The 16,574-nt window shown below is 35.1% G+C and overlaps 1 protein-coding gene across 1 annotated transcript in view; it reads left to right on the plus strand.

The window, feature by feature from the left end:
* LOC118194168 (uncharacterized) overlaps positions 1-16,574 on the plus strand; it is a 55,438-nt gene that overhangs the window by 15,933 nt on the left and 22,931 nt on the right. The window contains exon 3 of the mRNA XM_085821665.1: positions 4,636-4,723. Within this exon, the coding sequence (XP_085677791.1) occupies positions 4,636-4,723 (88 nt within the window). The remainder of the gene's footprint in view (positions 1-4,635; positions 4,724-16,574) is intronic.

A 16,574-nucleotide genomic window follows, 5' to 3' on the forward strand; every position in this document is an offset into this window, starting at 1 on the left:
GGAAAAAAGCCATTATAGTTCCTACCAAAAAATCGGGGCAAGTGGATGGATCTCCCGATAATTATAGACCCATTGCTCTGACTTGTATATCCAGCAAAGTTATGGAAAAAAATGGTCCAAAAACGATTGCTTCATCATCTTGACAACCACAACCTTTTCCCAAAGGAACAATATGAATAACAGATCAGATTCTGTATCTCTGCCAGAAAATCAGAGATGCTCAAAACCTGCGTCTGACAAATCATACAGTTTCTGTTTTTCTGGATCTGTCGAAAGGTTTTGACAGCGCCTGGAAACATAAATTGATTTTTAAACTATACAAGATTTTTGGTATTAATGGAAAGGCTTTATCTTGGATCTATGATTTCTTGAGAGACGGACTGTTCAGAGTGAAGCTCAATACTACCATGTCAAATAGCTTTAAGGTGAGTTAGGGAGTACCTCAGGGTTCAGTGTTGAGCCCTATTGTTTCTCCTTGTATTTGACTGGTGCTGGAAAGGTAATAAAGGAGAGATGTGAAATAGGTATATATGCAGTTGATATTGCCCTCTGGAGCTCTGGCTCAGATGTGGATAAAATTGAGTCTAATAATAATTTTACCCTAGTAGACATGTGGAGCTTTTCCAAAGATCATAAGCTGACTTTTAATCCAACCAAATCTATTGTCAGCGTTTTTACTACTAATAAGCGGTTGTATATCAACCAAAAATTTGTTTAGCTGATATACCTCTCAAATTCGAGAAGCATCCTAAATATCTTGGTTTTACTCTAGACCCTGAATTTACTAGCAACAAGCTTGTGGAGGCATTAGTGCTGAGTAGTAGGAAATGGCTTGGTATACTGAAATATATCTCCGGACGAGATTGAGATGCTGATGGCAGGAACTTGAAGAGCTATTTATTTGGCTATTATCCGTCCCATCTTAGAATGCGGCCTTCCTATTTACTGTTGTGCGTTTACAACTAACCTCCAGAAATTGGAGAGAGTGCAGTTTAGTGCCTTTCGTGTTATGACCGGCTTACGTGCTGCCCAAATGATATTGTGTTATTTGAGGCGGACCTTCAGCCTCTGAGTCTCGGAAGGAACTCAAGGCTACTGAAGTATTACAATAAAATTTACAGCTATGGTTCCCTAAATTGTACCTCGGATTTATTGTGGCACTGGCATAATAACAAAAAACATAAGAAACACAGCCTGGTTAGTCAGTTTGAGAACAGCAATTTACTTCACCCTACGGTAGAACAATGCTTCTTGAAGCAATGCATTGACCTTTCAGTGGGTCTTGCAAGGGTCAGTTTCCATTCTGAACTACTGTCAAAGGTCACAAAGAAAAATGACATAACGTTTTGCCCTTGACAATTTGCCCTTGAAATTATAATAAGATCCCAAACGATACTATGCTTATGTATACTGATGGTAGCAAAATTGAGGATTCCCAGTGGAGTACTTATAAGAGATCCCAATGGAATTGTCAAAATAAAGAAAAGAATTCCTGACTTTAGCTCAATTTTAAAAATTGAACTTTTTACTATCGATGAGGGACTGAGCTATACATATAAATGTTTAGACCCTAAAGCTATTTGGATTATGACTGATAGTTGTAGTGCCATCCGACATTTATCAAACTGGTGTAACGGTGACAAAATTGGAACTTCAATTCTCACTAAATTAAAACAAGTCTTGTCCTCTTGTGGTGTGCACATTGAATGGATTCCCTCGCATGTGGACATTTAGGGAAATGAAGAGGCAGACATCCTGGCAACGAAGGGTGCTGAGGAGGCTCTGGCTACTTTCAATTGTATGACTTACCTTGAGCTGTACTTTTTTCGAAAGGGAAGAACGACCGTAGATAATATGCTTCTTTTAGAGACATCTATTCAAAAAGCTTTTGTCAAAAGAAGTCACCTTGTCTCAATATTCTTTGACATTGAGAAAGCTTATGATAAGGCATGGAGATACGGTATACTTCGCGATCTCCACGAGAGTGGCTTGCGCGGAAAACTACCAATTTTTATTCAGAATTTCTTGTACAATAGAAGTTTTCAAGTAAGAATTGCCTCTGTTTTGTCAGATGTTTTTGAACAGGAAGAGGGTGTGCCTCAAGGCTGTGTGCTTAGTGTAACCCTGTTTAGTTTAAAAATAAACTCTGTTTTAAAGGAACTGCCTCCCACCATTTTGGGATCTCTATATGTTGATGATCTGCAGATTAGCTGTCGAGGGGCAGACATGAGATACGTAGAGAGGCAACTGCAGATGGCTCTGAATAAGATCGAAGAATGGTCAGACAAACAGGGATTTACATTTTCGAAACAGAAAACTGTGTGCGTGCACTTTTGTAGGAAGCGTGGTCTCCATCCTGAACCTGAGTTATATCTGAATGCTACAATTATTCCAGTTGCGCCTGAAGTAAAATTTTTAGGAGTGACGTTCAATCGAAAATTGACTTTCCTTTCTCATGTTTTAAACCTGAGAAAGAAGTGTCTAAAAACACTAAATATTTTAAAAGTGTTGGCGAACACCGCCTGGGGTGCAGAGCGTTGTTCCATGCTTCGCATTTACAGAGCGCTTATCCGCTCTAGACTGGACTATGGCTCAGTTGTTTATGGATCCGCTCGGTCATCTGTTTTGTTAAAACTGGATCCTGTTCACCATCAAGGTTTGCGGATTTGTTCAGGAGCTTTCAGGACTTCTCCTATACAGAGCCTATATGTTGACTTTAACGAACCATCACTTTATCTGAGGCGTGAGCAATTGTCCCTTTTGCAATATTTTAATATTCTATCCCAACGTGAACATCCCAATAAGCTGTGCTTACTTGATAATGAGTGTAACACATTATTTGAAACACGTCCATCCTGTGTTCCTACTTTTCCTTTAAGAGTTCGCCCTGTCATTGAGGAACTTTCCCTCTCTGATATGCACCCCCAAGCAGTACAGAATTTTGAAATTCCACCTTGGAAAAATTCACGGATTCAGCTTCTTGATGTTTTCAAACATCACGTGAAGGCAAGCACTAACGAGATCGTTTACAGACAACTCTTTGCTGAGCACAGGCACAGATATAGCAGTTATTATCCGATATACACAGATGGATCTAAGTCAAATGATCATGTCGGGATGGCTTTTGTATTTGAAGATTACATTGAGGGCAGATGCCTGCACCATGCTTGCTCAGTCCTAACATCTGAACTAACTGCAATATATTATGGTCTTTTGTACATCTCAAAGCTCTGCCACAAAAAGTTCATAGTTTATACAGACTCGTATAGTGCTCTTAAAACCTTGGAAGCTTTTCCCAACACTCAGACTCCTGTGGTAGTGGATGTTCTCAAAATTCATATAAATTTAATGATTCGAGAATATGAAATCCTGTACTGCTGTGTTCTTGGACATGCTGGAATAAAGGGAAATGAGCTTGCAGACATCGCAGCCAAATCTGCTATTGAACCGTCCAGTCGCCTTATCCCTTTTAGAGACATCTTCTGTGTCATCAAGGGAAAGGTCCGGAAAAAATGGCAGCAAATTTGGGATGTTCAGCATCACAACAAGTTGAGAAACGTCAAGCCTAGAATAGAGCATTGGGATTTTGCTGGAAATCGTAAGGAGGACGTTCTTTTGACTCGCCTTAGAATTGGTCACACTAGAGTGACACATAACTATCTTCTCAAAGCTGAAAATGAGTCTGTGTGTTTTAATTGTAATGTGTGTTTATCTGTTCATCATATTTTAATTGAGTGTCCATGTTTTAATAGTCTTCACCAGAAATATTTTAATAGCTGTGACTTACCTCTCGACCATTTAATCGGAAGAGAGGTCAATTGTAATTTATTTTATTATTTAAAAGAGACTGGCTTTTATTACCTAAAGTAATTTGTTTTGAAGACTATGTCTTGAATTTTAATGTGTGCTTTTAACTTGTGTTTATATGACTTCATCCTCTGGATTTGGTACATTTATCTACTTGTTTTTATTTATTGAATTTTAATGTGTTCAATTGTAATCATCCCATCTTGTGTTTGACACGTTATAATCATCTCTGGTTTTTGAGCCATAATTACTCACTCACTCTTGAGCTGTATTCTTCCAGAAAACATACTGATAAAATGACTTGGCTTGCCCCTCCGACACACTTTTGGTACTCTGTTGAATCCCCTGGTGGATTCCTCACTATGAACTGGGACAGATGCAACCAGACGGCACTCTCCCGCTTTCTTAGTGGCCATTTAAGAAGCCTTGCCTTCCAGAGAGGTAAAAAAACACACCTGATTTGTCCAAAATTTAATAATGAACAGGCTTCTCCAGCACATATCCTTGGGTTTGTCCTACGACAACCTGTTTAAGCCTCCTATGCTAGTTTATGACTTTTTAAAGGTGAATAACCTAGTAGATCTCGTCTAGCAGAAGGTGGACTGTAGGATTAGCAACAACAACAACAACAACATAGTTGAATCTCTATTTTTATTTAACACAGTGTAATAAAACAGAACTTTACAGTCTGATCTCTTTCATAATTTTAAATAGTTAAATTTAAAAGAGAAAATTTACAGTAATCAAACTGTAAATATTTTACTACATATATATATATTTTAAATAGCATGTATTTTCAATTCTTCATTTATAAAACTGACATTTCAGGATCCTATGCTTCCTCCAGAAATCCTGTACGGTACGACTGTTGTGAATCTGAATATGTCATTTGAAAAAAACAAAGATATTTCAAGTGGTAAGTTGATTTATCTTTAGAATCCATGTAAATATATTAGTTGGAGATTACTTGGTTTTCCTCTTCTCTCAAGCAATCATTTTTGCATACATTTATTAATCAATTTGACCCCAATACATTTCACTAACTCTTTCGTAATTCGATTTTTCGAATTTTTGTCTTCCCTTTTTTGCTTAATGATGGTTCAGCATCATCAAGCATTTTTTGCAGATTGTGATTCAGTTACGTTTTCTGATTGTGCTCTGTTATACGGAGTAGACCTGTATGCTTTTGTAGAAAATTTCAGAATTGTAAAGCATTTCTTTTAGGGGAAAAATTCGGGGTAATCATCATTTCTCTGTCATTCAGTCAATAACGAATCTGTGCACGTGCTGCAATTTTTGGTATCAGATATGAGGTTGAATGCCAGTGACAAGAGCGATAGAGGAACAACTAAGACAACTGTTAGTAGGTTTTGCTGCATTTAAGAGAGTTTAATACCCCTTTCTCATGTCAATTTTTAATAGCAGATGGCGTGCCAAATCTGTAAGACTACCTACAGCCTGGTTACTATGGCAACGGTGCTTCCCTTTCTCTGTACTCGTTTGGTGGGAAAGTGAGTAAGCCATAAAACACTTAAACACATCCCCTCAGTTGAACAATAGACCTGCTGTTATTTCTTCCGTCTGTGACTCAGACTGCAGGGTATGTTTTGACCAGGAATAGAACTTTTCCACTTTTGTGTTGAATGAAAGATATCTGCGAGATACGTGCAGCAGTTGCAATTCCTTTTCGCAAAATTTGTTCACGCTTTTCAATGTTGTGTAATGTTTTATAATTTGCTGTTATTCTGCGGGAGAAAACAGTTTTTAAAAATACTAGATTTTTAAGCATTTCGGTAATTTCATCGTGACATAAGAATTATATATAAATGATTTTATACTTGATGATATGTGTATACATATATAGCATGCATATAATATTCCATTTACTCATCCATCCATAATATTCCATAAATATGTGTAAGTGCTTTGCAAAGTTTTATATATATATTTTTATTTGTATTATAAAATCGTATAACATTCCTAGCTATATTTTTTTAATTCAAAAGTGGCTAAATCATTATCAAATCTTTCTAGTACACGAAGAAATAGTCTACACATAAACGTAGTAAAAGATAGTATTCTTGATCGAATATCTTTGGCAGCAATATCAAGATGCAACGAAAATTAGAAATCAATTACTAACATGCATTTTACTACAAAAACACTAGTAAGACGTATTATTTTCACAAAAAAACATAGTGTGAAAATAATTTGCGGCACATTATCTGAGTTCCGCTTTAAATGAAAACTACATAAAGTGTTATAATGAACAATCAGTTTCAAGATTTCACTTGATACTGAAATGCATAAAATCAAATTGCGTTTCTATGTTTCAAGTTTATAAAATATAGCTGATAATTGAAGGGGTATCAGGTTTATAAAGTACAAACTGATAATACATGATAAGGGGAAAGAAGTTCCTAAATTACAAAATTGAATATTATATTTTAGTAAAGTAAAATGATATATATTACATATACATCCGGAAAAAACGATATACAATATATATATATATATATATATGTAAGATAAAAATGTATGAATCAGAATTATAATATAACTATAAACATTAATTCTTCCTCTCTATTCTAAAATCGTAATAACTTATCTGCATTGCGTCATTCAAATTAATCATGCGATCTTACGTAACCGTTAATACCAGATGCCTCTTAACAACCAATCACCGAATTGTAAACCAAAACTTTTCTCTTCGCGTGCTTCCATCTTTCATGACTACGCACTTCAGCTTTTGCCCTCTGCTCTGCTAAGATGTGATTTCGCTGGCTTGCTTTCTATCCCAACAATATCAAAAATGTAAATCTTCTGTGGAAAGGCACGACTAGAGTGCCAAGTGATTGTGGCCACAAATATCAATTGGAAATAAAAATGGAATTAAAACTGCCTCGACTGCCAAGTTCTTTAAATACTATGCAATCAAAATTCTTCTTCAATATGGGTCTAATCACGCATCTACAGTGTTCCGTCTTTTCCTTGTGTTTTTATTATGACATATATATATATATATATATGTATGTATGTATGTATATATATTTTATGCATTTATATGTATATATACTCTTTTCCGGATGTAACTCTAATTACATAATGAACTGGTTTATCATATTCCTGTAGAGATGCATTTGGATTTGCTGTGTATGAATTTGTTTCATTGAAGAGGAACAAATAGGGAAAAGAGTATTGAAAATTGAATTTGTTTTAAGCATTAGTAATTTATATATGTTAGATTGACTAAAAAGAGTATATTCATGCAAAGCGTAGTGAATACTTTTTGGCAATCACCTTTCTAGGATGACCATTTTTGAAAAAAACCAGTACTGTTGATAACATAAACATCGGTACGATCTATCTGCCTAAGGGAAAGGATGCCTTAGTTGAAGACTTTCTAAGGGAAACTGGCTCCTATACACGTTACACATGGGAAAACCATGAAAGCACGCATGCAGCCAGTCCTTTAGCGGGATTTGAAACTCGGACCGAACTACTAATGTTCAGCTACTTTACCACTTCATGCTTCATTTCAGAGTGGATTCGCTATATATGAAACAGAGCAAGGTGCTGTTACCGTATTTAGCAGCCTGCCTTTTTCCTTGACCTACCATAAAAAAATAAAATAGCAAAATTATAACAGCGTTTCTAAAAAGATGCTTTGCTGTATTCTCATTAAATCTTTATCATTCTGCGCTACTGGAAACGAGGTACGAGAATTTGAAATTCAAAATTTTATAACATTACTTTTACAGAAAGTGATCTCATGTCTTCTAAAACAGAAACCCTACATCTGTTTCTATCCAAGCGCTTACTTTCCAGACAAAGTAATTTCAGTGTAACATACGTTCAGTTTTGTCTAACTTTGAAAGGAAAAAAAAAAAAAAAAACTATGTACATAACAGGCAAAGATATTACAGCACATAAATTTACTCAATTATATAGGATTACAAGAGGAGAAAAAAATACTCCGATGAGATAATTCTCTGAGAATTCATAAACGCTAAATTAAGAATCAATTTTATAAAATGTTTACTAATGAATACATGTATTTGCATGGTAAGTTTCCTTTTTAAAAAAAAATTCCGTCTTTATATATATCACGTTTATTGAAGTGTCTCATTTGACTTCACAATTATCCTCTGAAATTGCACTGCTGTAGATTGGATGATTACCTATATATAACCCTACTAGTAACCAGGGCCAGTATTACAGGTTTTTGCTGCTCACTACAATATATGTGGCTCCTACTTCTGCCACGCGCCGCCAGTGGCCGAGTGGTTAAGAATATTGATTACTGGAAGTTCGACCTGGTTTTGGTTCGATCCCAGGCCAACCAGCTGGCTTCATGGTTTGTTTTCCCCGTGTGTAACATGAATACGAGCCAGTTTCTTTCAGCAATTAGGCTCACACGCGGCCGAGCAGTTAAATCACTGAACACTGTTAATTCCGACTTGGGTTCAAATCAAGGCGAACGGGCTGGCTACATGTTCATAATTTTTCCCGTGTGTAACGTGTATGGGGAGCCAGTTTCTCTAAAAAAGTCCATCATGAAGGCATCCTAGTGTGCTTTGCCATAATAAACTAAACTAAGCCTTCAGAAACTTCCTCCACGAAGGCATCTGCTATCTGCCATCTCATGGCTTTGCTATATTCAAAAAGCCTAACCCAATTCTAGCACTCGGATCCTCTCTAAATTCTAGCGGGCGAGCGCTAAAGTCGCCGATTACTGGTAGTTCAACCGCGGCAAATTATCCGAGTTCTGCTTTGAATGAAAACTACATAAAGTGTTTTAATGAGCGATTAGTTTCAAGATTTCACTTGATACTGAAATGCATAAAATCAAATTAAGTTTCTACATATCAGATTTATAAAGTACAGCTGATAATTGTAGGAGTATCAGGTTCATAAAGTACAGCTGATAAATATACATGAGAAGTGGGAAGGAATTCATAAATTAAAAAATTTAATGGTTGTAACGAACATTTTAAGCCCGAACGTTCTTCATATAGTTTTTTTTTTTAAAAAAAAAAGCAGTCAGTACCTTTAGTGCGGGTAGTAATCACTACCCAAAATCTATGCTTTTCTGCCAATTTTTTGGTAGTTTTTCAAAAACTTCGGCCTGGAAACTTAATGGCCCGAGTCCAAAAACAGGTCAACCTCATTTTGGACTCCTGTACAGAAAGGAAGATAGGACCAGCAAGATGTAGCTGCAAGTGTGAAAAAAGGTAGAAGTCCGAAGGTGTGATGTCAGGGTTATATGGTGGGTGTGGTGAAAGATCCCTTTTGAGTCCGTACAGAGGCCAGCCGGTGAATGTAGACACATATGGTATTATCTTGATGTAACATTACCTCTCTGCGCCGGAACTCAGTTCGACTCTTTTCCTTGATAGCAATGTCAACGTGCACTAGCATCTCGTTGTATTCCTTACTGTCAAGGGTTTTAATTTTTTCCAAATACTATTTGTGATTAATACCACTGCAATCCCACCAAATACAAAAGCATGATCTTTTAGTTAGTCAAAATACGCTTTGCGATGCTGCTGACGGACTCACGGGCGCAGATCAACGAAATTTTTTGCCTATGTTGCTGAAATAAAACAAAAGTGAAATGGGCTCACCGGGCGCAGACCAGCTCCCTTTTCGGCATTTCGGTATTTGTGTAAACTTATCTAACTTTGAACGGAAAAAACTATGTATATAACACGCAAAGATATTACAGAACATAAATTTACTCAGTTTTATTGAATTACCAGAGGAGGAAAAAATACTCAGATGAGATAACTCTCTGAGAATTCATAAATGCTAAATTAAGAATAAATTTTATAAAATGTTTACTAATAAATACAAATATTTGAATAATAAATTTTTCTTTTTATTTTTCCATCTCTACATATACCACGTTTATCGGAGTGTCGCATTTGACTTTACAATTAAGCTCCGAAATTTCTTTGCTGTAGATTGGATTTATTACCAATATACTTAAATTCCTACTAGTAACCAGGGCCACTATTAGGGATTTTTGCTGCTCATTACATTATCTGTGGCTCCTACCACACGCCACCAGTGGCCGAGTGGTTAAGACGACTGAATGCTGAAAGTTCGAACTGGTTTGGGATCGATGCGAGATGAAACAGCTGGCAGCATTGTTTGTTTTCCCCGTGTATAACATGAATACGAGCCAGTTCCCTTCAAAAATTAGGCCCTCCCGTGGTAGTGGAATTAAATTGCTGAACACTGGTGGTTCCGACCTGTATTCAAATCAAGGCTAGCGGGCCAGCTGCATGGACGTTTTCATAGTTTTCTCCGTGTGTAACGTATATGAGGAACCAATTTCTCTAACGTATATGAGGAACCAACATGAAGGCATCCTACTGTGCTTTTCCATAATAAACTAATTAAGCATTCATAAAATTCCTCCACGAAGGCCTGCCATCTTAAGGAGGTAACCCTCGTGGCTTTGCTGCTTTCAAAGGGCCTAACTCAATTCTAACAATCAGTTCCTCCCTAAATTCTAGTAAGTGAGCCGCCGAACACTTGTACTTCATCTGGAGTTCAAGCCTTGATGAACGAGTTGGATGCATGAGCGATTTTGAGGTTTTCCAAATTCACCTGCTTTGGCATAATCAAACTCTCTAAATTCTAAACAAATTGTCGTTCGATTCGGCTGCAACGGCTCTAGCATCACGTTCCAAATTATATTTACAGTTCAACAAATAAATGTCTGGTGTATACATTTGAATACGCTAAGTCAAAAAAGGCCTTTTAATTTCTTCCACTACCAAGCATGCATGCACAAAAAGCGAATAAACAAAAACTTATGGAGTGCTTCCCATCAGGCTTCTAATCCATAACATATTTTGTTAGTGATCGCCATCATTGGGAGCTATGAATATGGTATATTGACGGGAAGGAGAAAATTTCACTTCCTGAGTGAGCTAATTCAGAACTAGTGTTATTTCATCTGTCAACTCAAATTTAGGATACAAAGTTACGTGACTAACAAAAACCTAGTATTTATATGAAGCGTGATAAAAATCAAAGTTTTGAAGACAGTATATGTAATCATGTTCGGTTGATTACCATTATGATCAGCAAATAACAACAACAACAGCAATTTACTGATGGCTTTTTTTATCTTTACATTCAGATGTAGTTTAAGCGCAACTAGAGAAAATTTATTACTTTTATTATTTTTGATACTTTATACATACGAAAATACATATTTGTAAGAAGAGAGATCTAAATATCATATTCGAACAAATAAAAATAAATCGTGATGTAAAGACCCTAGAGATATGACATATGATTGCTTTTCAAATTTTTACCATATTAATAACGATATAATGAGATAACCTTTCAAAGATTATTGCTTACCGATTTTATGTAACAGCTAGGAAACATTTTCTCGAACTTATCCTCAAACAAGTTTGGTATTGGTAATGGATACTGCTGTATCATGAATCATGTATGGCGCTATGCATTTTGCTGACTTTTTAGGCAATAAATTCTGTTGTCAAATGCCCTTCCCCCAAAATTCTAAAATTTTATTGCTTGATGCTTCACTGAATTTAACAATTTTACTGTACCTAAATTCTGCCGTACTGGCAGTGATCATGATTTCAACCCCTCCCCCCGAGATTTACTGTGTTATCTGAAAAACTGCTCACAAATTGCTAAAAATAGCTATAAAACTGGTTCCACGGCTTTTAGCCACAGCCTCTCGCTTCGCTGTGCTGACACAGGCGTTTGGAAACTCAGCTTTTGAAACGAAATGGAAGGGGAATAATTTCTCCTTGACTGTAGTATAGATCAGGTCTGTGACTTTTTTTGAACTACTGCAAAATGTTTTGAAGTACACTCTTTTCTGTTATTACACACATACACACACGATATTTCGGGAACATTCATCTTCAACAATTCAACACCTGTTCATTAGCCCTTAGTAATTGACAAAAATGCTTTTAGAAAGGAGTGGGTGAATTTAGAAAGAAAATGGTTGGTATCAATGAACTGTGAATACGTTAGTTCCAATTGTTGGGTTCAAATGAACCCTTCAAATACTAAAGTCCTTTTGCATAATCGAAAGGATTTCATCTGAGAAGACATTTTTCTACTTAAAAACGAGTTTTGCAGTAATTTTTAAATATTACTTGTATTTTATTTTCAAAAATTTTCATAAATATTGTAATTAATTATTTCCAATTTTAATAGCTCGCAGAAAAAACACAGAATTTTCGGGAAATTTTTTTATTATGGTTATTCAAACTTATACGAATATACAGCATCTTTTATACTCCTTATATGTTTGCAACTGCATGCTTCAACCTGCATGTATATAAATACAATCGCATAAATTTTGTAAAATTTCATTCAAAGTCTTCATTATTAAAAAAAACTCTGATGCTAATGAAGTTGCTGATCTGTATCGGATCAAGTTTCTCTTCCTTAGTAACTTCTTACCCAGAGACGTCTCAATAAAGGCTAAATCGTGCACAAAATTTGCACTTGAAAAAAAATATGATAAAATATATTTAGTACCATATTCTTGACAATAGAGTACATCACATACCCACCCCCTCCCCACAAAAAAAATTGCAAGAAGTACAAATACAAATTTCTAACAGAAAAATGAATTTTCAAATAGCTGAAATTGTTTCACAGGGTTCGTAGCAGTCTTTAAAAGTGCTTATAGGTCCTTATATTTGAAAATAAATATAAAAGCCCTTATAGGTGCTTATTTTTTCTCTAAACCACTTTTTTTTTTTTTAAACGAACGCACATTTTTTCTCCGTACCAAAGCTGAAACTAAATACTCAACTTTTCTTACTTATATGGAACGTCAGATGGTGAATCATAATTTCAGAAATAGCTTTCCGCCCCTTTCTCTGCATTAACATAACGTGCACGTCGTTCTATTGGTCAAAGAACTGCAAAAACAGTAGAAAATTTCAGTACATTCCATATTCTTTTGCTCCCACCCAATACTACACACGTTTGAATTTCTATCAAGATTTTAATAATTTACATTCTCGTTCTACGTGGTGAGTTCATAATCACGTTTATTATGATTGGTATGCTTATATTATGAATATATGTATGAATATTTATAATAATATATTTGCAGTAACTGCTGAAGGTATACATAAACTTCAAAAATGAGTAAGTGTGTTTTAACACAAATTAGTTTTCAAAGGAATAATATTCGGAATCGTATAAATAAAGTGAAAGTAATCGAATAGTCAAAATAATTTTTTTTTTTTTTTTTTTTTTTTTGCCAATGCATTATACAGTACGGAAGTTGGGGGGGGGTCTCTCCTTTCTCCGCAAAATCTCGAATATTGAAACCGTTACAGTTCGCAGCAAAGAAAGCAACGAACTTTTTTTGGGGGGTCACTTTCTCATCTGGATTGAATAGGACTAAAACTTCTGCGGTCTACCAACCCAAGCGAAGAATGATTATATTCCGGAAATTTAACGCAGTCTGTTCAAAATTTGAATGATTAGCACCCAAGATAGGTAAATCTCTTTATTACAGCAGGGATATAGCACGACGTGTCCTGCTCAATGATAAATATGCCACATGGGCGCATGACGGTGAAAACTGGATGAAGCAAAGGGGCATTTTCCTTTATTTAGTTATTTATTCTCCAAATACCGGCAGCTGTTGATTTCGATTGTGTAATATCACGTGTGGAAGAATTAAGGCGCACATATTGCGCAATAACTTTTGCGATATTTCCCAGAGATAAAAGTGTTTTACTGTGCTTGCTAAGCTGATTAATTTTCAGTTCCATTGGACTATTTTTTATATGATGTACATATCGAAATGCCAAGAACATTATTTAGCTGAAAAATCTAAAGAATGGCTACAACCTACCCCCCTTTCCACTTTTACCAGTTACGCTCAACTATCCGGGATTTTCAGATATTCGGAAATTTCCGAGTATGTCGGTTAGTTAAGCTTATACCGTTAAAAGATGACTGCATGAAAAAATTTTCCATCTTCTGATTTCAGAAAAGCTCCTTTTTTTCTTATTTTTACTTAAATTACTTTGCTTGCAATATCTGTAAGGGAAAACTGTTATGCGATGAAAATTGAGAAAATGTTCAGAATTTTGATTTAAGTTATTTAAATATTAATAAGAGTGGAAAAATAAATTGTATTTATTTTAGGTGCCAAGGGAATATAATAAATATGGTTTGTTTTTATTTATTTTCTCTATTTTGAACATAAATTTCATCATTAAATCTTGTAATATGATTTAGTTCTGCATATTTTTTTTTCCTCTCATTGTAAACTAGTTCTGCGAATTGAACTGTTATTTAAAATTATATATAAAAAAAAAAAAAAAAAAGAATGTAATTGTTTTCCATGGTTGAGTAATGCTCATTCTCTCTTAATTAATACTGAATTTTTCATATTTTAAATGACAAGTCTAATTTTTCTTTTAAGATCATGCAGTTGTGTATAATGTAATTAGACAGGTGCTTTTTTTTTTCCTAAAATGTGCTTAAAAAGGGCTTATAGGTGCTTATTTTTTTAACTAAAATGTGGCTACGAACCCTGTTTCACAAATTAATAATGCAGATAGCAAATGTAACATATGGCACTAAATATATTGCCACCCAGTGCGATCTCTGCATATTCTAAATTCAGCTGGCTAATGTCTTCATAAGTTCTGAACATTTTTCGCCTCTAAATTCTGCTTGCTCAGTGCCCTCTGCTAAATTATAAAATTTTGCTATGCAGTATTCTCTAAATTCTAAAAATTTTGACTGCCACTGGTTGCACAGGCCCTGATCAAAGCAAAGAGGCAAGATGTTACCTGCTATTGATAAACTGCGTTATAAATACCACAGATTTAAATAAATGTCAGTTTTATCTTCATAATATTCTATGAAAAGTATAATTGCAGTCAGAATTTAACGCACACAACATACAATAAATTGATGGGAATATTCTGTTCAAACAAGCAACGCTGCATAAAAATACGATATTTGGAAATAAATTATCCTCCAAATTTACAATTTAGGGAATGCTGCTCTAACTTCCTAGTCTGCACTATCACATAAGACCAAATTTTTCTGCCAGATGGTAATGGATTTGTCTTTCGTCGATCTTCCCTTTCAATAATTAAAGGTGAATGAGGACACACAAATCCATCATTACCGTTCTCCTGAAGAGGCTCAGACTCCAAGCTAAATTATATATACATATATATAATTAATATATATAAATATTACAAATTAGGTTTAGGCAACAAATTAGGCTTAAATTTAGTTTTTTTTTTTTTTTTTTTTTTTTTTTTTTTATGACAGCAAAGCACTCTATATGCCTAAGAGGAGAAATGCTTTCATGGAGGACTTTCTAAGGGAAATGGCACATATGCACGTTATACAAGGGGAAAACCATGAAAACGCCCATGCAGGCAACCCATTCTCAATTAGATTTAGGAAAATTTAAGCAACAGATAGCAAATAAATTAACAATAATAATACACTGGATTATCAGTATATTACTACAAGAAGATGAGTCATCTTCACAACTGTTGCTTCCATGCTTGCAGTGTCATTTGCTCAAACAATATTAGTCAATACTGTGTGCCGGAGGTTTCACATGAAGAGCCTTTACACCCGAGTATAAAATGTTTGTGTTCCAGTAAACATTGAATTCAGAGGGTCAAGAATAACTCTTTCATGGTGGATGCCTGAGTTACCAAATGGCTCTCTAAGGCTCTGTTCAAGCCGTTGCATAAATGTCATAATTATCAACTAACAACGCTTCGTAGTTAGACCTTGCTATGTCTCAAAAACTAGTTCGGGCATTAAGTTTGAAGTTTTCAACTTTGTGCCGACTTGGTATAAGAGTCGGCCAATCAGAGCATATACATGAAACCTATTGAGAGAGAAAGCTGTGGACACATACGTGCATGCACAAATTTATCTTCTCTAATTGGCTACGGCTTAGACCCTCTCTCGCAGGTGTGAATGGAACTCCCACATTTTATGCCTTATGATTATGTGTCTATGACATTTATACCATCATCTGAATGGAGCCTTAGGATGGCATACTAAGAGCATGCAATGTCTTGTGGGAATAAGCTATTTATATTCCTAAACTTAAAAAAAAAAAAAAAAAAAAAAACTTGGAAAAAAAAGATCACATGAATTAAATTTGTTGTCTATTTGCTAACTTAAGGCACATTACGACAGGAAAGCAAAAGTAGTAATCAGAATTAATTAAAAAATTTTATCCTTGTATTTTTCTTAAAAATTCTGTAAAATAATAAAATTTTTGACTTTCCTCAAATAAATATATATGGAAAAAATAGCCACATAATCACAGGTTTGATTTTGTCATATTTTATTAACAAAATTTAAATTATTAAAAATCTCGGCTAATCTTTGGAATATGGTAACAGGTAGTTTGGCGACATTTTGGTAAGGCGATAAAGGTTACTAGCTAGGATTTTAGCAGTGTACCTGGATAAAGTCAAGAATGTGTGCAGTGCCATTTTTGTGCAATTCTGGGATGTTTTTTTAAGTGAAAATAGGTCGACGTGTACATGGATACTGTTGCAACTCTCAGGGCTACAACGTGCAGGTTACAAATTAAATAATCACAGCAGGGATTATTAATATAAAGATTTAATATGGATATCTCACACAAGCTGAAAACCATTACATTACTCTAAGAACTGCATACATAACTGAGTGAAAAGGGAATCTCCCCGCTTACTTCGCAGTTAAAGGAAAAA

The sequence above is a fragment of the Stegodyphus dumicola genome, chromosome 8 (assembly GCF_044657685.1).
Source record: "Stegodyphus dumicola isolate Sdum_Otavi_A_Nest chromosome 8, ASM4465768v1".
NCBI classification, from domain to species: Eukaryota; Metazoa; Arthropoda; class Arachnida; order Araneae; family Eresidae; genus Stegodyphus; species Stegodyphus dumicola.